Raw genomic sequence first — 25,928 nt, forward strand, 5'->3', positions numbered from 1 at the left:
TATATAAATTTGGTTGTGTATGTTATCAAACCATGTTTACACCTATCATCTCTTCAAGGTTAACATAGTAAAGCTCGAACCCATTATTATTAGACAAACAGTAAACCAGAGTGATGTTAATTCACTAGGCCACCGTGGAATTACATAGCGGCGGAGATTAGTCTGCTGGTTTTTCACCAACGTACTATCTCCGGTAAAAACAGGAAAATCAACACATAAAGAGTGATTGTAGGATCATTTTAAACCCTACTTAGAGAGTGTCGGTTTTAGAGAAGGACAAGATCTCGACTTCAAACTTGATGGCGTCATCAGCAAGGAAACCTTTGGTTGAGTCATTGAGATCTGCGAAAGATATAAACTTCTCAAACCCCCATCCATTTTCTGTTGCGTTAGGCCATCCCTCCACTACGGTAAACAAATCAAAAACTGATTAGAACCATGTTTTTTTCTTCTTACAAATGAGCTCAAGTAGTCTACACTAGTAGATATCAAACCTTGTTTCTCCAAATGGTTGGACCGAATCTGGTCAATAACTCGCAACTTGGCTTTCACGTAACCCTTTTCATTTGAGGCACTTAACAAAAAGAGTGACAACGAATTGCCCGTTGCATGCCCAACTCCATTTGGATACACTTTCAATACCCTACACAGTACACACCAATCACATATCTAGTCTCTAGAGATACACATAAAGTGCAAGAGAGAGTGAATCACCACTCACCAGTCTCTTCCTCCAGAAGAAAACGAACCAGAAGTGTAAGAGTCAAGATTACATGTAGAGAACTTAGTGAGTTTCCAGTTGAAAAGAGGGTCACGAATGTTTTCTTCGTAAGAGAAAACTTCCCATTTCTCAAAGGGGTTAGCAACGAGGATGTCAACACCAAACACACTTTGTCCACCGTCGAAAATAAATCCATGTCCTGGATCCCTGTAGTAACCAATCTCAAGAAAGTTTAGCTGTCCATACTGTTGTTTAAACAAATGAAATCTCTGTGCATCAGTCTCTGCAAAACCAAACAAAACTAGTTAGTCCGAAGCAACCACCAAAAGATTAAGCAAATCTTTCACACTTTCTAATTAATTAGTACCCTGAAGAAAATGGTATCTGTCTATAGTGCTTTTATATGTGAGGAATGTGATCTCTGCATACACATCGTGTGGGTTGGCTATCAGGCTTGAGTTATCGATTCTCACGTACATCGAAACGAATCCACCCGAGCCCACTGGCTTGTTTTCGTTAGGGTAGATTAGTAACGTCCTGGTAAACGTTTCAAGCAAAAAAAAGAAGTTACTTTTATTATCCTTCTATTTAAGTTTTATAAATAGTGTAGTTTACTTTTTCACAATACAAAAAGTTTTTTCACACATTAATGAAACTGTTAATTTTTTTTGTTTTACCTCTACTTTTTTTTTAGTTTTATTAATTAATAAACTTAAAAATTAAAGATAAAATTGAAAAAATTATCAAATAAATGCATTGAAAATATACCACAATATTTATAATGATACAAATTCATAATTTTAAAATGATATTTAATATAATATAAAACAGAGGAAATATATATTTAAACATTTACAAATTATAATATTCATAAGATCCAGCTTAATGCATTAAAATATCACACATGAAAAGTGGAAGATAAGTCAACGCTAACATATATATATGGGCTTGGCTTCTCAGCTTAGAGATATGTACGTACCAGTTGTATCCACCGACGGAGAAAGGACGTGACTCGTACTTGTCACCATTGTCTTTGACCAGTTTCGCCATAGTTGCAAAGTTCTGAAACTTCACGCAGTACGAAGATGGAGGACGAGCTCTATCCTCTCGTCTTATTAGTCCCGAGAGCTTCTCGTGACTCCTAGCAGAGGCAGAGCGAGATGTCTTGAAGGGACATGGGAGTTTCCCTGAGTTCATCACGTCCACGAATCCTTCTTCTACTACTAGTGCTTCTGTCTCCATTAGGTTGTGAAGGTTGCCGTAATAAGGTTTAGCGAATCTTGCAACTTCCACGATGAGTACGAAGCAGAGGACGCAATAGACAAAGATTGAGCCATGGTTTTTGCCTTTTTTCTTTTCATCTGTATACATTTTCCCTTTTGAGTATGTTTTAACACATATTTTGTTTTGTTTGTTATATAGACAAAGAATTGTACTGACCCAATGATATAAACGGCACGAGGGTCACGTTCCATTTACAATTGTACCAAACTCGAAAAGTGGACCGACCTTAGATTTCCTCTCGAAATGACCTTTCCTATCTTATCTTTACTATATCCGAATCCGATCAATCGCTTTTTATTACAATTATTTATATCAGTTTTCATCAGAGAGTGACACGTACATATTCACGAAAATTCTGCACTTTTCAAATTAAATTATTTTGTTTAGCAGTGAATAGGGTTTCAACAAATTACTTCAAAAAGAATATGCTGATTTTCTTGAATGTTTATCTCAACCAAAATACAAATGATTCATGTTCTCATATAATGATTCAAAAGAGGTTTACACGTATAATTTCGTCAAATTAAATTTAAACTCCTACTCAAAGACAATAGCAGTGATTGGTTGAACTTTAACTTGGTACTTCTTTTTTTTTTAACACTAAATCTTTTTTTTTTTTTTTAACCCAACAAGCAACATAAAAGTAGAGCAACTACCCGTAGGTAGTATTACAGCAACATCTCAACATAAAAGGAGAGAGAAGAGGACACTAGGAAGAATCCAGTCCCGACTCCTGCAATATTAAGGTCTGAAGCCAAGAGGGGCCACCAGAGCCAATATAAGACTGCAGCCGATGATCCCTTGTCACACTGTTCGCAATGAAGGCGGCCACCTTATTACTCTCGAAAAGCACAAGATCAGTATCCCACTCAGAAAAACCATGGAAGCGCAGCATGATCATATTTATCAAAGGATTTAGACCAGGAGCAGGGTTGATGAGGAAGGCCTCTCTAAAGTAAGGTGAAGAAGACTCGAAGATGGCTTTATCAACACGCAGATTAGCCATGTCTTCCAAAGTCCATAGTAGAGAAAGAAGATCAGCCTCCACGGGGTTAGGTAAAGGAGGCAAAGAACGTCTGCTGTGAAAGATGACTTTGCCATAGCTATCCCTTACTATCCAAGCTCCACCGCACACACTAGTAGGGTCTAACCATGAAGAAGCAAAGTTACACTTAACCCACCCAGTAGGCGGCCTTTTCCATTGCCGAGCGTCCTGAGCTACTGACACCTGAGAAGATCGCTGTGCCGCTGGAGCCTGAAGTTCTCTCCATACTTCTGCTTCCACCAGTGCTTTATCCAAGACTACAACAGGGTCCAAGCGTATGTGCTCAAAACAAAATGCATTCCTTGCTTTCCATATCTGCCATAGGATCCAGGGAAAAACCAGCCCAGTTTCCGGAGCCTGAGACCTTCGCTTCCCACAATTAATCAGGTGTAGAAGGTTTAAGAAAACAGAGCGAGACCACACCCCTGAAGGCGGCATGGGGATCGACGAAAGAGACCATACTTCCTTAGCAAAAGGACAGTGAAAGAGAACATGGCCAATATCTTCCCCACCATTGTTACAAGAGGAACATGTAACATTAAGTTGAATGCCTCTCGATCTCAATCTTTCCTTTACCGCCAAGGCACCAGAGAGAATACGCCAAACTTTAGCTTTAATTTTTCTTAAATCCCTAATCATAACTAATCATGTTGTAGCTTTACTTTTTAAAATTAAAACCTACTGCCAAACTTTACAAACTTTTACCAATCAAAATGTAGTTTTATTTTTTCAAGATAAAACCAAAAATATAAAACTTTAATTTTTTTATTTGTAATAGACAAAAACCTTATAACCTTATTATTTGGGCTGTAGAAAAAATAAACTCAAATTGACGTTTTTTTTTTCAACAACATGGTACGTATATAGATAATATTATATTCAATACAATGATTATCCTTAATCATATAAACTAATAATTTAAAGTTAGATAAAATTAAGAACATAAATTATCAACTAAAACAAAAAGGAAAAAAATCAAAAGATAACTTAAGAAAAGAAAATCCTAACGTAACACTTGTTTTATGAATACTAACTTTTCTTTTTCAAAGCATTAAGTCTCGAACACTAAATTTCAAGTACATTTTTTCATCACTCATTTTTTCAAGTACATTTTTTCATCACTTATGGAAGCCTCCTTATTCCAACGGTTTGACTAAGAGTTTATTAAAGCTTTTACACCAGCAGGTCCATGTTTCAATTCCCAGAGAAAACGATTTATTAAACAATTATGCAGGCTACGGAAAAAAGGCTTACAAGGGATCTTCAACATGGTGCAAATAAACTCGGTCAGGCGTGAACTTCGTAGGACAGCTCAGGTGATGCAGTTAGGCGTAGATCCTTATAAGGCAGGTAGTATTGTCGGATTGTCTATGTAATCTTTTTCATAATTGTAATATCATAATAAATCAGCGTTAAAAAAAAAAGATAGAAGAACAATGGTTTTCTTTGACTTTTATTTTTATTTTTAGATGGTTTTTATTTTATTTTGAATAAATTTAATAAATCATTATTTTTAATAACATAAAGGTTTTTTAAAGGTACAAAGACATTTTATCCAATTATGTTTTATTTTACAAAAGTACAGCCAGTAATTTACAACTACAGTTATTATAATTACAACAAAAATCTATGCAGATAAATTTACTTTAGTAAATATACATGTACAATCAATACACTTACAACACAAATTCTACAGTAAATTTTTTACAGTTACAGTCCAACCAATCACCCCTAATATTTTTATTACTACAAATTTGTAATGCTTTATAGTGAGTAACAACAAAAAAAACTCTATGTTGGTCATAAGTGCATCTCCAATCTCACTCTATTTTCCACTCTAAAATATAATCTAAATTAAAAATGTTCCAATGGTACTCTATTTTTTACTCTACAATAGAGTAAAAAATGAGTTTATTCTATATATATAGTAAATTATTTTTTGTTTGTTCATCATTCTATTTTTTACTCTAAAATTGAATATCATTGGAATATATCACAACTTTATTATAGAGTTTTTCTATTTTAAAATGAAAAATTGGGTGAACGACTTGAAATGGTCTAAAGCATATGACCCAAACCTAAGCTTGGAAAACATTCTCTGAACAACCTCAATGCATTAGATACTTTCCAAGTTTTTTAGAGCACCCGCGGTGGGAATATTTAAGGGAGAATTTGCTCGGTAGCCAAATTTTGAATGAAAATTAAGAAATTAGCATTGATTTTGACGTTGCTAAGTAACTAGCTTTTATCTCATATTTTTCTCGGTTATATCCTTTTCATTAGCAAGTTTCCGGTGAAAGAAAGAGAGAGTGCATGACGTTGTCACTTGGTGTTATGGATAAGAGTAAAACACCATTATTTTCACCTTACGTAAATCAGCTACGTCAAACACTTCTTTACCTCATATAAATAAATAAAAAATTAATAAAGAGTGTATTCCATACCACTCAAGTAGTATATGAATCTAACCTCTATATACTAAACTTTATCCCAACCCCACCTCAACCCCTAAATACTAAATACTAAATCTAAAACCCTAATCAGTAAATCCTAAACCCAAATATAAACCATAAACCCAAATATAAACTCTAAACTCTGATCATTAAACCATTAACCCACATATAAATCCTAAACCCAAATAGAATGGAACAAAATAAATAGCATAGTATATATTGATGAAATTATGAACCCTAAACCCTAAACCTTAATATAAGCAATCAACCCAAATATAAACTCTATCACTAAACTATAAACCCACATATAAACCCTAAACTCAAATAGAATGGAACAAAATAAATAGCATAGTATATTTTGATGAAATTATGAAATGTCTCTCATTCCATAGAATAAGTTAATGCTGATCCCAACTATAACCACTCACCTTCTAAATACTAAAACCTAAACCATAATCACTAAACCCTAAATCCATATACCCTAAATCCAAATATTAACTTAAAAAAATTACAAACTATATTTTTAAACAAAATAGAACACTCTTTAGTAATTGTCAAGTGGAATGAAACATGTTAAAATAGTATTGTCAAATGGAATGGAACATAATAAAATTGTCAAATAGAATGGAACAATATTGCAACTGTGACTTACAGTAGTTAAAAGTATTTTCCGCAAAACGTACATGGGAAGTCGGCAAGAGTTCAGTCATATTGGCACCGCGCCTAGAATTGCTCGTCGCATATGTAGATTTTCGAATCTCTGATGCTTCTCGTACATCACCCGCTAAAGCTTTTGCAAAAATAGACTTCTTTTTCCCAAAGCTATTATGAATTTACCAAATGAAAAATAATTTTCAAAAGGTACGTGAATGTTGGAGGACCACGAATTACTTTTGTTGTTAATAATTAATAAAAGAAACTGTTTTTGTTTGCAGGTTTTGCCGGTAGGATAGAAAGATAAAATGTTAATATTATATAAAAGCCACACCATGTATAGGTGTATTAGGGAAAATGATCATCTAGCTAATTAGTGTTTTTTCATAGCTATACAGTCTAATTTTCCAATATTTAATCACTGTTTTTCAGTCAAATTAATAATAAAAATATTAAAATAAGAGAGAGAATAAGGAAATATGAGAATCTATTGTATATAAAGAAACTTTGAATCAAAAATGAGAGATTCTCTCTTTAAGTGTCACTATTCTACTAGTACAATATTTAATATATATTAAAATTTAGTTATAACTTAAAACATTAATATAACACAAATGAGAAATCTTTTGGAGAGCCTCAACCATGCTAATGCTCTTACCATTATAATATCAATAGTTAAGTTATATAATTAAATTAAATTATTTATTAATCCACAAATGAAGTCACATATACTTTTTAGAGTATCTCAGCAGTTTTTTTGAAAAAAATCATAAATCTCTTCTTTTCTTTTTTTCGTTTTCAAATTTTTGTTTGTTTTCCTTACTAAAATATTTATTTAAAAATTTCTACTAAAATGCTTTTAGTGATTTTTTTCTCTTAATTTAAGATATTTGATGGATCGTGGGTCCATTAAGAAATTAGAATCAGGGTTTTGATATAACGTACTGAAATATAAATAAAGTAACCTTTAAACATGAATTTAATGGTGAAATGTGTATCTTATTAATGTGAACGAAGATAAAATCATGATGAATGGAAAAGTACGATTGCAAATAAATTAGAGTACAAAACAGCTTTGTACTAGTGTAAGAGGTCAAAATCTCTTTATTCTCCATTCTTTTCCTTTGAATAGTTGGTCTCGTAACAATCATAACGGAATTTTCATCTCCACCGTGAAGCCAATGCCCTTAACTCGTCTTTAGGTACTCCATTATTTTCTACGTTTTAAGTTGATTAGTTGAAGTGGCTTTTGGTTTGTGATGTATTTTTACTCTTTTACAGTTTGTTAATGTTTTTATGGTGGACATTTGGACAATTGTGCCGGATCTTCAAAGCGGGTTTACAGAAGAATAAAACTCAGCTCCAAAAGAATCCAACTTAGAATTTTAGAAGGTTATCTTATAATTTTATTTAGTTACTATGGATAAGATTGCTCTAACTGATATCTCTTACTGAACATAATAGAATTGATACTTTTACTGATATAAGTAAATAAATAAAACAAAGATCTTCTACTCGACGAAGATTAGATCGCTGTGTCACAAGTCAATACTCTTTAAAGGAAAATAGTCAATCTTGTGTTGACCTGCATTGAGGAGCAATATAACGTGTCATGCTGTTGTTTTTTTGGTTCCGAAGTAGAAATGTATATTTTGAGTCAAAGACGATGATAGAAATATAGTTTAGGAAAATTTCTCAACTGTTAATGGCATAAAAGAACAAATACAGATCATTTGCTTGACTAGAGTCTAGAGAGAATATTATCTTTCTCATTTTTGACACATTATATATACGAGATAAATTTGAGATAAATTTGAGATAAATTTGTCAAAAAAGTTCATGGCTATATACGAGGCAGATACACCAATGGTGGTATTGTTCTGCAGAGAAAAACCCAAATTGTAGGTACATTTTTTGACTTAATTCAATAATCATAGACAATTCGCTTGAAAGAGAAGCCATTTCGACAAAAGAAAACTAATTGATACTACAAGTGAAACTCAAGAACACAAACTTACTCCAAGCATGGTGTGAATAGCTGCTTCGCAAATCCGTACGTTCATTCAATCCTTGTAAAAGTTTTCCAGTGCCATGTTCCACCTTCATATATTCCTCGAGCTTGAGCTTGCCAATGATTTTCATGGGAAAGTAAGGATCATATCAAGATATTAACTCAAATCAACCCCAAAACTAAACATCAAACTCAACATAAATACAAAAACGTTCTTAAATCAAATTTTAGATGAAAACAGTAAGAAAAATTTCAAAAATGGACAAAGCAAGAACAATTTTGAGCTCATTGGTTTGTTGTTTTATGCTATTAATGAGCATATGATTTATTTCTTCTTACATTTCAAATTACCAATGCTCATCATTTACATTAGATTACTCTGTTCCACCTTTTTTTTTCCATGATAAGTATGATCGTCTTTTCCACATGATAAGTATGATTGACCATATCCTTAGAATCCATATGAACTATTTTGAAAGGGTCTTGAAAAAAACAAAATATCTATTCATTTCAAATTAATAGGATAAACAAATGTACAAAAGATGATCAGACTTATCATGAAAAAAATATGGTGGAACAAAGTAATCTAATGTAAATGATGAGTATTGATAATCTGAAATGTAAGAAGAAATACATTATATGGTGATTTGATCGATGCTGTGGAGTTTGAAGAAGAGATGATAACACTCATGAGACTTACCATCATAAATCATCAAGATCTTGGTCTTGAGCCAACTATAACCTTTGCTCATTACTTCTATGAGCAAAGGGTTGAAGACTGATGAATGAAGCCACTGTTCACCTTCTCTTTTATGAGAAAAAGGTTGAAAACTATGTTATATTTTTGAGATATTCATTTTTAAGTTTATTTGTTTCGTTGAAAACTATGTTATCTTGTTCTCTATATTCTGCACAAGCTACATTTATTTATTTGCTTTAATTGTGAGTAAAGGTTATTATCTCTTTAATTCTATATTTAGTTGATAGTAAAGCAACTCTACTATCATGTTCCACATGTTGTTCATTCGATTTAGCCACCTAATCTGTTATTCTACTTTGCAACTATAACATAAAATAGTATAGAGATTGTACTAACCTTTACGGACATGGGAAGTGATCTTCTATATGTATTATGTATTTGTGTTTATCACCAGTTAGCTGTAACCATCTCCCATGTTCGTGGCCTATTTAAACATTGATAAAAATAACTACTTAAACGGTTATAAATGTAAGAGAAAACATGTAATAAAATTGTACTCACATCAATAATTGGCTTGGACCGACTTCAATATTTGTTTGCTTGCTTATGGTCGTCCTATCAAATACCCCTGTCCAGATAACAACAACATGAACTTAATTTCTTACGAAGCATCATCACATTTACAATAAGTGATTATTCCATTTATGTATACAATGATAATACTATTGGATTATAGTTGAGTTTATAATATTGTAGAAAACCAATTAACATTCAATCTTAACAGTTATATTTTAAATTAAGATAAGTTTAGTAGGAAAGTTTGACAATATAATTTATTGTAAATAATATATCTAATATATCAATAAAATTTTACACAACATTGGTTCCACTTTGGAATTTGTAGATAGGACTTTGCGTGTGTCTTATATTTAACTTCAATGCTCGGGGATATTTGAATCTAGACCAAACAGAGCAGTTAGTCTTTCGCGTTTACCTATCATGAAAAGCAAAATATAAGCTCTAAAGAAAAGAGAAGCACTAAAAACCTACACCATCTCAATTTTATTTCAAACTACTTTAGAATGTGAAAAGTACAAAGATGCATCCAATCTAGCATAGTATGGTATTATCTATTACCTGATGATGATCGACGGAATCTCTTGTGTCGAGAACATTTTCGAATTTAGTCGAAGAAACACTCTGAAACAGAACTGGTCACTACTTTCCTGATCCGCTACAATTTTGAGAATTCCTGCTGATTAGCTCGTCTTGAGCCACCACAGGTAACAAAAATCGAGTTTTTTTGTCTGTTATTGCTGCAGTGTTGCTTACTACTCCTTCTGAGACCTTATTATTACAAGAATCACTACTGTTCTACTGCATACAATTAGCATGTCTATTTACCTGAAACAGAAACAGAGAAACCAAATTGTCAGAGACGGTCACACACACACATACACAGAGAGAGAGAGAGAGAAAGAGAGAGAGAGAGAGAGAGAGAGAGAGTTTTGATGTGAATTTGCGTTTCAGAAACTCGTGTATATTGGATAATTCCAAGTTTGTGGAAACTTAACATATTATTATATGTTTAATATGTAAAGATAAACAATAAGGAAACTTAAGAATATGAAAATTAAGATTTCTATTTAGGTTATATTTGTGTTTTTCATATCTCACATATTAAAGGGAATTGTTTTTCATATAAATATAAGTCTAATAGAGAGGTGTTCCATAAGATCTAAGAGTGAAACATTGAGAGCTTTAGTTTTGAGTAGTTTCTAAAGCTGATAAGAAGAATTGTTTTTATAATTCTTTTTTTTCCTAGATATTTGATTTGGTATCAATTGTTGGGATTGTTAAAACACATGTTCAACTCTATATTATCCGATTAGTACGATATTGTCTACTTTGGGCTTAAGAGGCTGGTCCGCATAGATTTACTTTTGGACTTCATCCCAAAAGGCCGACATATTTTGATATCTCACATTTACCAATTATTGAGATTTATTAAATCCATGTCTAACTCTATATTGTTTTGATTAGTACAATATTGTCCATCTTGGATTTTAAGCAAGTCCGCATCGTTTTTATTTTTGGTTTCATCCCAAAAAACTTCTTATTAATTAGAGTTGGACTTCTCTTTATATATTTTATATATTAGACACTCTTTGTCTAATCTTTGTGATGTGAGACATATTTTTGATATCTTACAGTGTAATCGTCAGCAACTAAGGAGATACACGACGCATGCATTCGCTTCTAACATCATGTAGTACACCATATAAGCTTTATGAGACGATGTTAAATTTTTCTATTTTTCTAATGTCATGGGTGAAGAATGAAAAAACGAACAAAAAGAAACAGAGGAGAAAAAGTCTAGAGAGAGGAGTTGCCTTCGTTTCGAGTGAATCACTGCTTTTGTGGCGTTTTTCTTGAGGCTGGAGTTCGTTAGTTGTTGTAAACGATCTCTGCTAGTCCGGAATTTAGTTTCTGTGGATCATCTGACGATTCAGTTTGTATTTTGATTTTGTGTGTATATAAATCACGTTTTACCTTTTTAATAGAAGTTGATCATAAAGAAACTCGGATTAAATCACTGCGCTCTGGAAATGATCATCAGTAAGACGCTTTCTGGGAAAATGTTTCAACAACTAATGATGCGGTATGTTTTCAGCTATAGTCTTTGAAATGATCATAGGCTTTCTGTTCAGGCATTGGACTAAGGAAGATATTTAAATTATCTACTACATCTAAGTTGGGTGGTGTTCGCTTGGAACTCTGTTCTTGTGGACTCAGGGGCGGACCCACCGCTAAAAGACCTGTGGCACGTGCCACATACTAATTTTGTATATTTCTTTATAAGCTAAATAAAATTTTGATTTTCTTTAGTTTAAACCAATGAAAAATAAGATGTGCCCCACCCAGTTACAATCGAATTGAAATGTACACAGCCCAATTAAAAAATAAAATATGTGTGTCGCAGTCCAATAAAAATAAAAACCAGCTTTAGATACAATTTTTAATTATACAGCTCAAATAATTATGTCTAATATTTAGAAAACCTAATCTTTCTCAATAAATTATAGTGATTCCTTTCTAAAACATTTTCTGTGGAAAAATACTTCTTTATTTTAAACTTTTCGTGATAATCAAAGCAAAAAAATCTTATTTATAAAAATTATTTCTTCATCATAAATAAGTTTATACACCATCTTTAATATTTTTTTTCATTATTTATCTCTTGCAAATATAACGTTTTAAAGTAACAGTGGAAATATAATTTAAAAACAGTGTGTATCAACATCGAAAAGCTAATTTAGAGAATTTACTTCAATTCTTTTGGATCAAAATCATTTAGAGATTCTTAATTTCTTATAGAGTTTTATGGTTTTAATGTCATAAAATATTTCAGTTTATTGTTATTTTTAATATTAGATTTCACATATATAATAAATATATTATATTAATTATTTCATCAATTATAGTTAAATATTTGTGTGCCACAGTCTAACTAAATTTCTAGATCCGCCCCTGCTTGTGGTTGCTTCAAACAGCTTTATCTCAGTGTGAGTTGTATTCTACAGGATTCTAAAGATTGATGCATGCTATCACCTCTTATTCCTGTATGACTACAAGGTTTTTGTTCTTATCAGTTACCCACACTTCCCCATACCTCTAGGTCATAAAACACCTACATTCAGCATTCTGAAATATGGGAATAATGTTTGAAAGTGTTTTCCATTTGTATGCATTCCTTAAGCCATTGGCTAATGTTTTGTTAGTTATCCTTCCGTACGTCTTACGTGGTCTTTTGGTTGGATGGGCAGAGGCGTGTTTCATGTGTAATCAAAAAGGCTTTTGCCTTAGGCCCCCAAAATATATAGAAATTTTAGGGCCCTCGATTCCCAAAAGTCTTGTGTAGCATAGTGGTTTTAGTTAACACTATTACTAGCTAACTATTACCATCATCCAAGGTTCAACTTCCCCAAGTTGCTTTTCGATGCTTTTACTGTAAGTTATATTCTTTTGTTTTATTGTCAACTTTCCAAAATAAAATAGGAAAATTAAAGTAATGTTTACGTTCCGGTTTCAATCACCCCTGCTAAATTAAAGTTAATGAACGATTAATTATGTCAGAAAATAATTGAATGTTTAGCAATCATATTTATATTAAAACAACTAATTAGGAGTCTAAATTATGAAAATTCGGTGAAACAGTTTATAGAAAAAGAGAGAAGAAAGATTATGTTTTATTTTCCAGATTATCGTTTTAATTTATATTATAAATATATATATTACATTTTTATCAAAAAAAAACAAATTGTAAAGGGCTCCATTTTTTATATTTGCCTCGAGCCCATGTGGACCTTCGCACGGCACTGTGGATGGGTGTCACATTTTAGTTACTTTGAACTAAAATTGATGATGGCTTATCAACACTCAACGCTGAGCGTTCTTCATCTTGAGGGAAGAGGCAACGTGAGTTTTCTTAGGTCTTGCATGGGGATGATAATTGTGTTACGTCATAGTCTCTGCAGCTGACTTGTGCCGGATGAATTTATCAAGTATCTACGAGATGTTTGATATAATTTGTTATCCGTCCTTAGAACTCTTTCTATCAGCACTGGACTTAGTTATTTTGTTTGATAAAGTTATTACTCCTTTGACCACTGCAGGCTAAAGGAAATGCAGTTCTACAAGCTAGCTTGGCGAGAAGGAAGCAGGCTTTGCACGAACGTCGGGTGGCCCTTGAACAAGATGTATATAAACCTTCTCCTGAGATTTTTTTTTTTTTGTGTGTGTTTCTATTCTCCAATTTTTTCAGTATAATCTTTGAGGGGAAATAAAGTTTCATTTTGCCCGACCAAGCTTGCAATGGAATTGTCAGGAGATTTGGACAATTGTGCCGGATCTTCAAATCGTGTTTAGAGAAGAATGAAACTCGACTCAAACAAAATCCAACTTAGAAATTTTAAATATTTATATTTTTTAATTTTCTTAAGAATTTTGTTTAGATACTATGGATACAATTGCTTTAACTGATCTGTTCTGTCTCTATTCGGTATTCTCCTAAGTTGTTCCGGAGTGGGTTTTAGTTGCCTTTTTTTAATGGGCTTGTGTTTCTGGGGGATTTCTAGTTCTTCTGCCAGCTTTTGTACTCCTCCTTTGAATGAAATTTAACAACTTGACGGAAAAAAACAATTGCTCTTACTGATGTTTCTTACTAAACATAATAGGATTGATATTTTTACTGATAATAAATAAATAAAACAAAGGTTTTCTTTTTTTAACGATGGATAATTATGCTATTACAACTATGAGAAATATTACAGACGATTCTACAGCCGATAATTCTACATGTCTTACGAGGATTCATGCCTGACTGCATCACCTGAGCCGTCCTATGGGATCCACGCTTGAAGGTACTTCTTGCGCTATGCTGCAGATCTCTTGTAAGCATTTTCTCCCTTAATTAGCATAATTTCGCCTTCTCCGAAAATTGAAACTCAGACCTCCTGGTGTAAAAGCATTAATGAACCCTTAGTCAAACCACTGGACCAAATGAGCTTCCACAAACAAAGATCTTCTACTCAACAAAGATTAGATCGCTGAGTCACAAGTGAATACTCTTTTAAAGGAAAACTAGAATTTGACCTGCACGTTAGTGCATATGCTTTTTCATTTTGTAAATTTTATAAATTTTGATTAAACAGTTACTGTTATATATTGTGTAACTCTTTCGTTTTATTGTTTATTTTTTTATTCGACATTATATATATTGATTTGTTTTATTCATTTTACTGTGTTATTAATTGTTATTACATATTAGAAAATCTGCTTCAATATATGTTTATTAAATTTACAGCTTGCATACAATACATATTTAAAATTTATTTATCTATAGTATAGAAAAGATATTTGCTTAGGATAATTTATATTTTAATGTTGTGTTTTAGAAAAATATACTTTAACATCTATCATTTTAGTATTTTGTGGTATTTTATAAGTAAATACATTGTTATGTTAAAAAAATAACCATATTATTTTAGTAAATTTTATACATATTAGCATCTGTCTTAAAAATTATTTTAATAAATTATGTCAATATAGAATAGTTTTTTGGATGTATGCTATTAATTTTTTCTGATTTTTTATTAAATTAAGATTTCAAAACATTATATCACTTTTGATTTTACAAAATAATTTGTTTTTTTTTGTTTCATTTCAAAATATGTTTTTAGATTTTATCATTTGTAAAATTAGGAATATTATCATTTTGAGTTTAGAATATTTATTTTCAAAAATATTTATTTGTTCAAGAGAAGTATGGAAAATTCCACAACTATTTTTGGGTTTGAAAGATTATATGACTTTTGAATTTTATTGTTACTAAACTAATTCATTATTTTATTAAAAAATAAATGAATTTCTGGTACGATTTTTTATATTTTCTCAACATATTATATTATAATTAATATAAAAATTAAATTTATATTTAAAATTTATTTGCATTAATATCTTCAATAAATTATTAAGATTTCAGTGTTTGTTAATAGTATTTATAAATAATAAATGAGCTAAAGGTTAGTTATATACTATTATATTTTGTATATAATTATTTTCAAATAATATATTGCTGTGAATTCCAAAACATATAAAAAGATTATATGACTTTTGAATTTTTTTTTTGTTACTAAACTAATTCATTATTTAATTAAAAAATAAATGAATTTCTGGTAAAAAAATTATATTTTCTCAACAGATTCTATTATAATTAATATAAACATTAAATTTATATTTAAAATTTATTTACATTAATATCTTCAATAAATTATTAATATTTCAGAGTTTATTAATAGCATATGTATTAATAATAAATGAACTAAAGCTTAGTTATATACTATTATATTTTGTATATAATTATTGTTAAATAATATATTGCTGTGAATTCCAAAATAATTAAAAAGATTATATGTAGTTGTATATATGAAGTTTAACATATGTTCATAATTTTACTTTGTGTAGAAAATATGACATAGATTAAAAAAATTAATCCTTTGAATTATAATTTATTTAAATGAAAGCATTTTTTTGAAAATAAATTAATTTATCAATTTAATATATTTTTACCATATTTAATTCATATAATACTTCTATTTTAATATAATATATAAATTATAATTATTAAATTTATAAAAGATGGTATCAAATTTTTTCTATGATAAAATTTTAATTAACATTAATTTATAATAAGAATATTACTAATTACTAAATTTATTAATGGATTATTGAATAAAAGATTTAAATTTTTAGTTGGATTTTATTAGATTTTTTTCTCAACAGATTTTTATAACTAAAAATATAATTTAAATTTATAGTTTAAACTAATTTATTATTAATATATTTATTGATTATTAATATTTTTAAAATATATTACATATTTGATTAATTATGTAAATAATCAAATATGTCATATTAAATAACTAATTGAATTGTTCTACTATGATTTGTCAACGGTAGGACTCTAAATTTATAGATTAGATAGTCAATCTACTGCTGACCTACCTTGAGGAGAAATATAACGTGTCGTTGTCGTTTTTTGTTCTGAAGTAGAAATGTATATTTTGAGTCAAAGGTGATGATCGATATGTTAATAGTTTAAAAACAATTCGCAACTGTCAATGTTAAAAAATAACAGATACGGATCATTTGCTTGACTAGAGATTGTATTATCTTTCTCATTTTGACACATTCTATATACTTTACGTTTATTGTTAGATAATACGCAGAATTCGTTGAATTTGATATTTCTTTCCAAATCTTAATACAGTGATAAAATCATAATTTGTTAAATTATGTGATATCTTTGAAGGAAATCGTGTATAAATATTGACCCTTTTCTCTGTCACTTAAATTATCTTGTTTACATCTCATTTTCAGTGATTAACCAAACACTTTAAGCTAGAATATTTCGTTATGATGTCCAAAATGTTAGTGGCATTTGTGTTCACTTGTCTACTTTATGTTGGTTCTGCTCAACAATCAACAGTTTCAGCACTTTTCGCTTTTGGAGACTCAATATTAGATACTGGCAACAATAATCTTCTTGCAACTCTTACCAAGGTCAATTTTTTCCCATACGGTAGAGATTTAGGTGGACTACCTACCGGAAGATTTGGAAACGGGAGAGTTTTTTCAGATATGATTGGTATATACTATTGATCTATGCACTTGTTCATTGCTAATATAATTATTTTGCAACATTAATTAAGGATTTTTTTGCATGTATGGATTGACATGATTTTAGAATGAAACTTTTGATGAAAAAAAAAAATAAGGATTTTTATATTTAAAACATATATCATCTAACATCAATAATGTTGTGTGCAGCCGAAGGTTTGGGATTGAAGAATCTCTTACCAGGATATCGTAATCCAGCCCTCTCGAGCAACGATCTAGTGACTGGTGTGTGTTTTGCATCTGGTGGATCTGGACTTGATTCTATCACTGCTAGGATACAGGTAAATTTCATTGTAAATGCTGTTCAGAATCATTTATAATCACTTTTCTTTTGTTTAAAAGTGTAACATATTGTTTGATTTTTTGTTGGTGAATGTATTAGCTAGGGGGTTATATGGGTGCAAGATCAAGTGAGAGATTTCCAAAACTACATCACTAGACTAAACGGTGTAGTAGGAAGTCAAGAGAAAACAAATGAAATTATATCAAATGCGGTTTATTTAATCTCAGCGGGGAATAATGATATTGCTATTACATATTTCACTACGGTAACTAGAAGGTTACAATACACTCTTCCAGCATACACTGATCTTCTAGTAACTTGGACTCGTGATCTAATAAAGGTATAAACTAAATAAATTCAAAGATAACATATATAGTCATGTGATCGTTTTTCGTCAAAAATGTTATCTAAAATATCGTATTGTTAATTTTCTTTGTGTTATTTGAAGAGTTTATACGATATGGGTGCAAGAAAATTTGCGGTTATGGGAACACTACCGCTAGGTTGCTTACCGGGAGCAAGAAGCTCGATTGCAAACTTATTCAAAGTATGTGAAGTGTTTTCAAATCAAGCAGCTGCTATGTTTAACCAGAAATTATCTGTTGAACTTGACAATCTTGGCGCAACATTTCCGGGTGCCAAATTCATGTACGTAGATATGTACAATCCTCTTATGGGTCTCATCAACAACCCTCAAGCTTCAGGTAATGACGACATAATCTAAAAACACAATCTTATATACGTTAGATTACAATATATATATTGATAACATGTAACAAAAGCTATCATTCGTTGGAAAATGTAGGGTTCGTTGATGAAGCTGATGGATGTTGTTGTACACCAACGTCTATAATGCCCTGCTTAGACGCGTCTAGTTACGTGTTTTGGGATATTGCCCATCCGACCCAGAAGTCATACCAAACGATCACACCAAATATTATTCAAGATATCAAAGCAAAGCTCGCATGATCAATTTCTCAAACTTTTTTAGTTTTTTTTGAGTAATACTTCATGTTCTGTTATTCTGTTTAACGAAATAATATCTATCAGTTGTCTCAATCTCCATAATTATTTTTCAGCGTAATACACATTTTAAATGTTAATGTTGAGTGTAGTGTTTTATATTAGGGTTCAGATCTCATTTACGGGCCTTGGAGCTTTCTGATAATGCTTGCTAGTATCCTCCTGAAGATATATCAACTAACATAAAACGGTGGATTTAACAAATTAAAAAAAAAGTTACTTTTGTTATGACTTTCTGAAGTTTGAGCATAACTTTTCCAAAATATTTTATAATTAGTAGTAAGATTTATTATGCTATTGTCATTTTCTCTTCGAGTTAATCGATATGCCTGCTTTGATCAGAGGGCCTTCAAAGTTCAAACCACCGCATTCAGGGAGCATCTTTTCATGTCGATTTTTGATAATACTGACATTTTAGTTTTTTTTTTTTTTTTCCGTCCGAAATTATTATTAAAGGTGTAAGCCCAAAAGGCACAGCCATACAAAACAAAACAAAAACAAAAACAAAAGGCCCAAACCCAAGGCCCATCTGACAACCAACCGAAACATAAGACGCCATTCGACCAGTCACTATACAAACGAAAGGAAAAAAACACGTGTTGCAATCTCAACAACGAGGAGCGAAAGATACACGTGTTGACCAACCATCGACACCACGACTGAAGAGTCATCGCCGGAACAACTCGCCGCCGATCCACCGGAAACAGGACGTTGAAAAGAAGAAGCCGTCGAGATGACTCTGGCAGTAAGCAAGCCACAACTCCGAGTCTTTTGTCGCAGTAATACCATAAGTCGGTGAGCATCAATCGACCCTAGTCGAGAGCAAACCGTAGCAGTCGAAACACCACAAACGCCAAAAGATCGAGTCAAGAAACTGAAGCCGTGAAAACCCCGGAGAAACGCCGACGTCATCACCGGAAGAAGGTGAGACTCGGAGCCAGAATCCAACGACTACACCGGAGCTGCTGGTGCATCGTCGGAACCAAAAGCCGACCAATCGACTCTGAAGAAGACGTCGTTGTCAGAACTGGTGCCCGATCCACGGGAGACCTAAGCCGGTGAACGGAACCGGCGAGCAAGTTTCATCTCTCCTCTTTCTCTGTGAAAGATGAAGATAGGGAACAGAGAGAAGAGAGAGAGAAACACTTGTTTCTATACTGACATTTTAGTTATCTTTTTCTTACAGCTTTTGTTATTTTGTAAAAAACTCTAGATTTAAATCTCACTGGTCCGTAGCTGGATTCCTTTGCCTGTCACATGAATCCAAAACCTCACGTGAACCTTAGTTTTAAACTAGTCCTAATTTCAATAAACCTAGTGGCGATATTTAAATATTTTTTTCAGTTTTAACGTCTTCTTTTTGTAGATTTGAAGTTTTAACATACCCATAGGCACGCAAATTAAAATCGTAAACTAAATTAAAATTTGAAATTAGTAACTGCGTAAAAGTGTTTACTGTTTACCCTTAAACTTATTGTTCAACGGATAGAAAAATGTTTCCCTTAAGGCACTAAGTCTTCTGACAGCCTCGTAAGATGAGATAAGTTTTGTCATTATTACATTCCCCAAACACATATTCTTTGTTCTTTCGCAATGCAAATGGACCATTTTCTCGGAATTCATGAATCACATTATTGTTAATGAAATTGTAGACTGCATATCTAAAATTATCTAGAACGTGTACAAAGGTAACAAAACTGTGATTGCAGTCAAATTCTTGAATAAATCCTTTTAAATGGCAATAATATACAATTTAATTTCTGTTTGTAAACTATTCAGAATAAACTCATATTAATGAGTACAAGTTTTCGCATCGAAAATCAGTAAACTATTGTCTTTTTTACTATATTATCAGTAAATAATGTCTTTTTTTCTATATTATCTAGAATAAACTTTCATTAACAACTTTGTCTTGATGACAACTACGTATATATATGCATATTACTGTGATATAGTAGTAAGATATTGTAAGCTTAAAAAACTAATAACATCCATATAAAAAATTATAATGGCTTATTTGAAACTCTTATTATATTTCATTTCATAAATTGCCCTCTCCATTTTTGATATTTTTGATATTTTTATAAACTATTAAAAAGGACACCATATTTTTCTCTCTTTATAAAGAGAAAATCCCCAAAGGCAATGAGAAATGAGAAGCTGGTTCACAGTCTTCTAGTCCACTTGAAATCAAAAGAACCACCAATGGCCTCTTCAATATCCCTCTTCCTCCTCCCTCTCCTTCTTCTTCTCTCACACGCTTCAGGTATTCTTTCTCTTACTCTTTTTAATCTCAGACATTTAGATTAATTATATGATCATATACTCATATAATTAATTAATCACATCATACTAAACTAGTGACATTCTGGTTTTACTTTATGTGACAAGAAGCTTCAACGGTAATATTCTACAACAAGTGCACATACACAGTCTGGCCTGGTATCCAAGCTAGCTCCGGTCAGCCGCTACTCGGCGGCGGCGGATTCAAACTTTCTCCCAAAAGAGCTTACACTCTCCAACTTCCATCGCTTTGGTCTGGTCGGTTCTGGGGCCGCCACGGTTGCTCCTTCGATAGATCTGGCCGTGGTCGTTGCGCCACCGGAGACTGCGGTGGTTCTCTCCTCTGTAACGGAGCCGGAGGTGTACCTCCAGCTACTCTCGCAGAGATCACCCTCGGCCATGACCAGGACTTTTATGACGTCAGCCTCGTTGATGGGTATGTGTCTAAATACATAAGTAACTACTGAATATATAGTTCATGTCTCATTTAGAGTTTAAACCAAAGTTTTGAATCAGTCTTTGTGTTAGGTTTTGTTACACTTGCATACTAATATTCTTGTTAATCTATAACATTACAGATACAACTTAGCTATGTCGATAATGCCTGTGAAAGGCACAGGGAAGTGCACCTACGCAGGTTGCGTTAGCGACTTGAACAGAATGTGTCCGGTTGGTCTACAAGTCCGTTCACGTGATGGGAAACAGGTAGTAGCCTGTAAAAGCGCATGTTCTGCCTTTAACTCACCACGCTACTGTTGCACCGGTTCGTTCGGTAACCCACAGACGTGCAGGCCCACGGCTTACTCCAAGATCTTCAAAGTAGCTTGTCCTAAGGCCTACTCCTACGCTTACGATGACCCCACTAGCATTGCCACGTGTACCAAAGCTAACTACGTCGTCACTTTTTGCCCCCACCGTGGCCGTTGATTAAGATCTTAGCATTAAATATAATTAAGAATAAATTTATAAATTTACTCTGTTATTTGGCACGAGGTTTCTTTTGAGTTATTAAGACTTTTCCAGCTTAATGACGTAATTTACTGCTTTCCGATTTATTGTTCTATCTATTTTTTTTCGTTCATCTAGAGCTAATCACATGAGATTTCATCCAATCGTTATTAAGACTTTTTCAGATTAATGACGTAATTTGCTGCTTTCCAATTTATTGTTCTATCTATTTTTTCGTTGATCTAGAGCTAATCACACATGAGATTTCATCCAATCGTAAAAGAACATGCATTCATCCAATAACTTTAGTGATGCCAAGTTCGCTTAACAACGGCACATACTATTCTCGCCTAATTTTTTCTATTAATACATGTATTAGATTCTGATCCACTAAGGGCGAATATATTTTTTGTTTCAATGATCAACAGAACACAAAATGAATATTAGTTAGATTTAATGTTCATATTAGATTTGTTTCAATTAGCCTGGACCCACTACGGTTATACGTTTTTGACTTGTTAGAATTAAAGGAGAAGGTTACAAATATTTGTATTATTAACAAGCAGTTATATAAACAGTTTATATATTTAAAGGTATTCCAATGGCACAAAAATAATATTCCTGGGAACATCAAGGGCAAATGATAACAATGATTCTCAATTAATAATATTGATGTAACATGATCAATTTTACGTTAACTAACGAAATTTATAGAAATATATTATGCATGAGAGGAGGAAGCTTACACTGGACTGGTGGTCCATGTGGTTTTTAATATTTTGTTTTGGTTTTAAGAAAATGTTCATAAAAATATTAGATGACAGTCATGTTTCAATAAATATTGTAATATTGGGACAATTTCAATTATTAATGTATATTGTCATATTGAATGGAAAATGTCTCTCTCACGCTTGGTCTCAGATCCTCCATGGAGCCACACATTAACATGTAGTGAAGAGCATATTCCTTATTTTGATATGCCCGTAACCCACTACATGCAGTCAAAGAGTACAACACTATACATTAACTAATATACAACTATACGTGGGTACACTAGAATCGAATAATCAACAAAGGAAACCGTTAGAAGATTGAGTGTTATTAAAACATGTAGAAACTATTTGGGAATAAATTAAATGTCATTCTTCATCCTCCATAACCTTTGTTGCTAAGTGTCAATTCATTTGCTTTTTTTTCAAATGTTTCTTCGTAGATTGTTTTGTAACATCTAAATTTATGTTTTGAACGAATTAAATCATAACTACTGTAACTCCAACATTGATTATAACCTGTTTTCAGTCAAACACTTGCGAACCTCTCGAATACACACAAGATTAATTAGTTAAAAATAGAAATAAATATATTTAGCTAATTAAAAACTTCGAAAGGTAGAAAGACAAAAGCATTGAGCATCGTTCATAAAGAAAGACAAAAGAGAGCATCAAGGGAAAGCGAAGATCTATATAAACGTCAAAACTCACAACTCAACGATTCACAAACACAAAACTGCAACGAACAATGGCGAGCGAAAATCCTGAAACCACCAACAAACCATCGTCCACGGACATGGACCTTAAGAAGGTTTTCAACCAGTTCGACGCCAACGGCGACGGCAAGATCTCTGTCTCTGAGCTCGGCAACGTTTTCAAATCCATGGGAACGTCGTACACGGAGGCTGAGCTCAACCAAGTGTTGGACGACATCGACATCGACCGCGACGGTTTCATCAACATGGAGGAGTTCGCCGCCATATGCCGCTCATCCTCCTCCGCCACAGAGGTCCGAGAAGCATTCGATCTCTACGACCAGAACAAGAACGGTTTGATCTCGTCCTCCGAGATCCACAAGGTTCTCAACCGTCTAGGTATGACGTGTTCCGTCGAAGACTGCGTGAGAATGATCGGGCGTGTTGACACTGACGGCGACGGAAACGTTAACTTCGAGGAGTTCAAGAAGATGATGTCGTCACCTGAGCTACTCAACAAGCAATCCGCCTAGGGTTCCGAGTTGCCCTTCTTTGTATGTTGTATAATGAGATCCATGGTTACATATAATATATACTGTATGGTACTTGTTTACATTTCTAGGTTAACAAACAAATAGTTCTCTTCCTATATATGGAATGATGAACGTCTTGCCTATGCAAGTATGATTACTTGCGATATAAGCAATCTATATACATATTAAAACTTCGGGTTTTAGCGTCTTTACTTTGTGTTTTCTCAGCATTGCATCAGAATAAGTTCGAGCCTGGTTGAGTCTTATTTGAAAGGACTGCATTAATTCGAATGCAATTCGAAAGAGAAACTAATGGATAATGAAATTGTCATATTTTATAGAATCTTATGTGTTTTTGTATGAACGAATCAGATACCATTCATTTACTGACTCCACTACGACTGATTTCTACGAGAACTGGTATGCTACATGTGTGGACAGCCTTTCCAAAAAGTTTTTTTAAATATTAAATTATTTATATTGATTGTCCTTATGGTTGACAAAGTCTGATTCATTTTTGAGTGGCCTAGAAATTTTGGAATATGGATTTTTAAAATAAAATATAGAACACAATTAATAAATGAATGTCAAAACCGAATCAAAGGGTTCAAATCACGCCGAGGATTAGGCCCACACGATTTCTGTGTTGGAGATAGAATCCTTTGGTGGACCAACGGAACTCATTGTGATTAAGAATTCGAGGCAGCTATCACTTCAACAAATATGGGCATTTAAGGGCTTTAGCGCAACCAGTATTCCTTAACAGGCTGAGACTTTTTTTGTGGACAACTGAATATGTTCTATGGTGTATGTGTTACTATGTCAGCAAGAACCAGAGACCTTACTTACTACTGTAAATATGTTGTATCTTCATTATCTACACTACCAAACTCTGCAGGTACGTGTGAGGTGCTAGCACTATTTTCTTATATATTTGCAAACTCTACGAACTAACTAGTTAAGTAATTATGAAGTAAAACCGACTCAAACTTGTATATCTGTAAATGAGACGCAAGGCATATGTCAATCTATCTTAGCATATACACATATACACAGATAAGATCTGGCAGTGAAACACGTGAAATATCACTTTCATAGTTCAAATAATGGTACAAATCATCTGATGTCTCCATCTCACCACTTAAAATCGGTTGAGAGATTTCGTTTTTCCTTTAGTCATGTAACTTGCATTCAAGTAAAGGATGCTGCGTATACCATTTATTCACTATCACCATCTTAGCTAACAAATTGATTTCGTTCATTGTTTTACTATACCACGTGATTTAGTTCATATTTGCAACTATATATTGGAAAATAAATGTTGTCAGAGTGTAATAAATCAAATATTTTCTATCAATCTAAGCATCTAACCTTTGGAATATGCACTACAAAGAAAATTTTGCAGTGACAAAAAATAACACGCGTCAAGCAAAACTTGGTTTACAAGTTTACAACAACTTTAAAAGCGTGTGAACTTGAGTGAAAAATGTCAACATGCGATAGGAAATAGGTATGATTGATTATTATTGAACAATGAACATCGTGATATATAATCAAATTTTCTAATCAACAAATTAAGTTAAACATTTGTTTCTCAGAAAAGTAAAAATAAAATAACGAAGCAAATGCAGTAATACTTTGATGAATGGCGATAGCATGAATTCGTAACTATTTGTTTTCTTTTCCTGTAATCCCAACAAAAAACAATCATAAAAGGAAGACAACATTATCATTATGTTGTAATCCATGATTTCACATGCCAACAGCTGCAGTTATGATTGTGATCCCTCTCTTATTAAACCAGCATTATCGCAGGTTTCTAATATGGTTTTAGGAAGAAAAGTAGTGCGCGGGTTCCACCATTTTAGAAAAAAAAGATAACAAAAATTGTGAAAGAGTGATCGACTTTTGCATGTTTCTTCTAATGTTTGCGGACCCCACATATACGTGGCGGTCTGCGATTGATTATTTTTTTTAAATTTTTTTTAATCAGATAAAAAAAAAATTTAAGAAACCCAAAAACAAGTTTACCGATAATCCTGCTCTTAATTCTTAAAACCTAATCAACGAAACACTTAATTAATACTCGATTCAATTGATTCAGTTGCATTATTACAATATCTCTTTGACGCCATCCTTATCTGATCCTATATCTTACTCTAAACCAAATATTTTTTCTCTTGTTTTTTTCTTTTATACAAGGGTACTCTACATAGTCACTATTTCAAAATTTTGGTGTTCAGACTATAAAATATTATTAAGTCCTATTTTCAACTAAAAGCCA

General features: G+C 32.4%; 5 protein-coding genes across 6 annotated transcripts; 3 read left to right on the plus strand and 2 right to left on the minus strand.

The window, feature by feature from the left end:
• Window positions 1-59: 59 nt before the first annotated feature.
• LOC106296228 (probable inactive serine/threonine-protein kinase fnkC) lies at window positions 60-2,118 on the minus strand. The gene is made up of 5 exons (XM_013732309.1): window positions 1,701-2,118; window positions 1,089-1,258; window positions 722-1,004; window positions 495-643; window positions 60-405 (listed from the first exon to the last, which is right to left on the minus strand). Exons 1-5 carry the CDS (start codon window positions 2,090-2,092, stop codon window positions 251-253), a joined length of 1,149 nt encoding a protein of 382 aa, XP_013587763.1. The 5' UTR covers window positions 2,093-2,118; the 3' UTR covers window positions 60-250.
• Window positions 2,119-2,714: 596 nt separating this feature from the next.
• On the minus strand, window positions 2,715-3,488 carry LOC106298135. The gene has a single exon (XM_013734218.1). It carries the CDS (start codon window positions 3,486-3,488, stop codon window positions 2,715-2,717), a length of 774 nt encoding a protein of 257 aa, XP_013589672.1.
• Window positions 3,489-16,845: 13,357 nt separating this feature from the next.
• LOC106299614 (GDSL esterase/lipase At1g73610) lies at window positions 16,846-18,361 on the plus strand. The gene is made up of 5 exons (XM_013735678.1): window positions 16,846-17,077; window positions 17,260-17,390; window positions 17,496-17,732; window positions 17,841-18,096; window positions 18,198-18,361. Exons 1-5 carry the CDS (start codon window positions 16,846-16,848, stop codon window positions 18,359-18,361), a joined length of 1,020 nt encoding a protein of 339 aa, XP_013591132.1.
• Window positions 18,362-20,522: 2,161 nt separating this feature from the next.
• Window positions 20,523-21,743, plus strand: LOC106298424 (thaumatin-like protein). Of its 2 annotated transcripts, none has more exons than XM_013734546.1 (3): window positions 20,523-20,681; window positions 20,807-21,134; window positions 21,277-21,743. In XM_013734546.1, exons 1-3 carry the CDS (start codon window positions 20,561-20,563, stop codon window positions 21,623-21,625), a joined length of 798 nt encoding a protein of 265 aa, XP_013590000.1. In that variant the 5' UTR covers window positions 20,523-20,560; the 3' UTR covers window positions 21,626-21,743. The 2 variants fall into 2 exon arrangements, with proteins under 2 accessions (XP_013590000.1, XP_013590001.1); XM_013734547.1 differs by having other exon boundaries at window positions 20,810-21,134.
• A 1,366-nt stretch (window positions 21,744-23,109) lies between these two features.
• LOC106298504 (probable calcium-binding protein CML26) lies at window positions 23,110-23,865 on the plus strand. The gene has a single exon (XM_013734639.1). It carries the CDS (start codon window positions 23,165-23,167, stop codon window positions 23,642-23,644), a length of 480 nt encoding a protein of 159 aa, XP_013590093.1. The 5' UTR covers window positions 23,110-23,164; the 3' UTR covers window positions 23,645-23,865.
• The last annotated feature ends 2,063 nt before the right edge of the window (window positions 23,866-25,928 follow it).

The sequence above is a fragment of the Brassica oleracea genome, chromosome C6 (assembly GCF_000695525.1).
Source record: "Brassica oleracea var. oleracea cultivar TO1000 chromosome C6, BOL, whole genome shotgun sequence".
Taxonomy (NCBI): Eukaryota; Viridiplantae; Streptophyta; class Magnoliopsida; order Brassicales; family Brassicaceae; genus Brassica; species Brassica oleracea.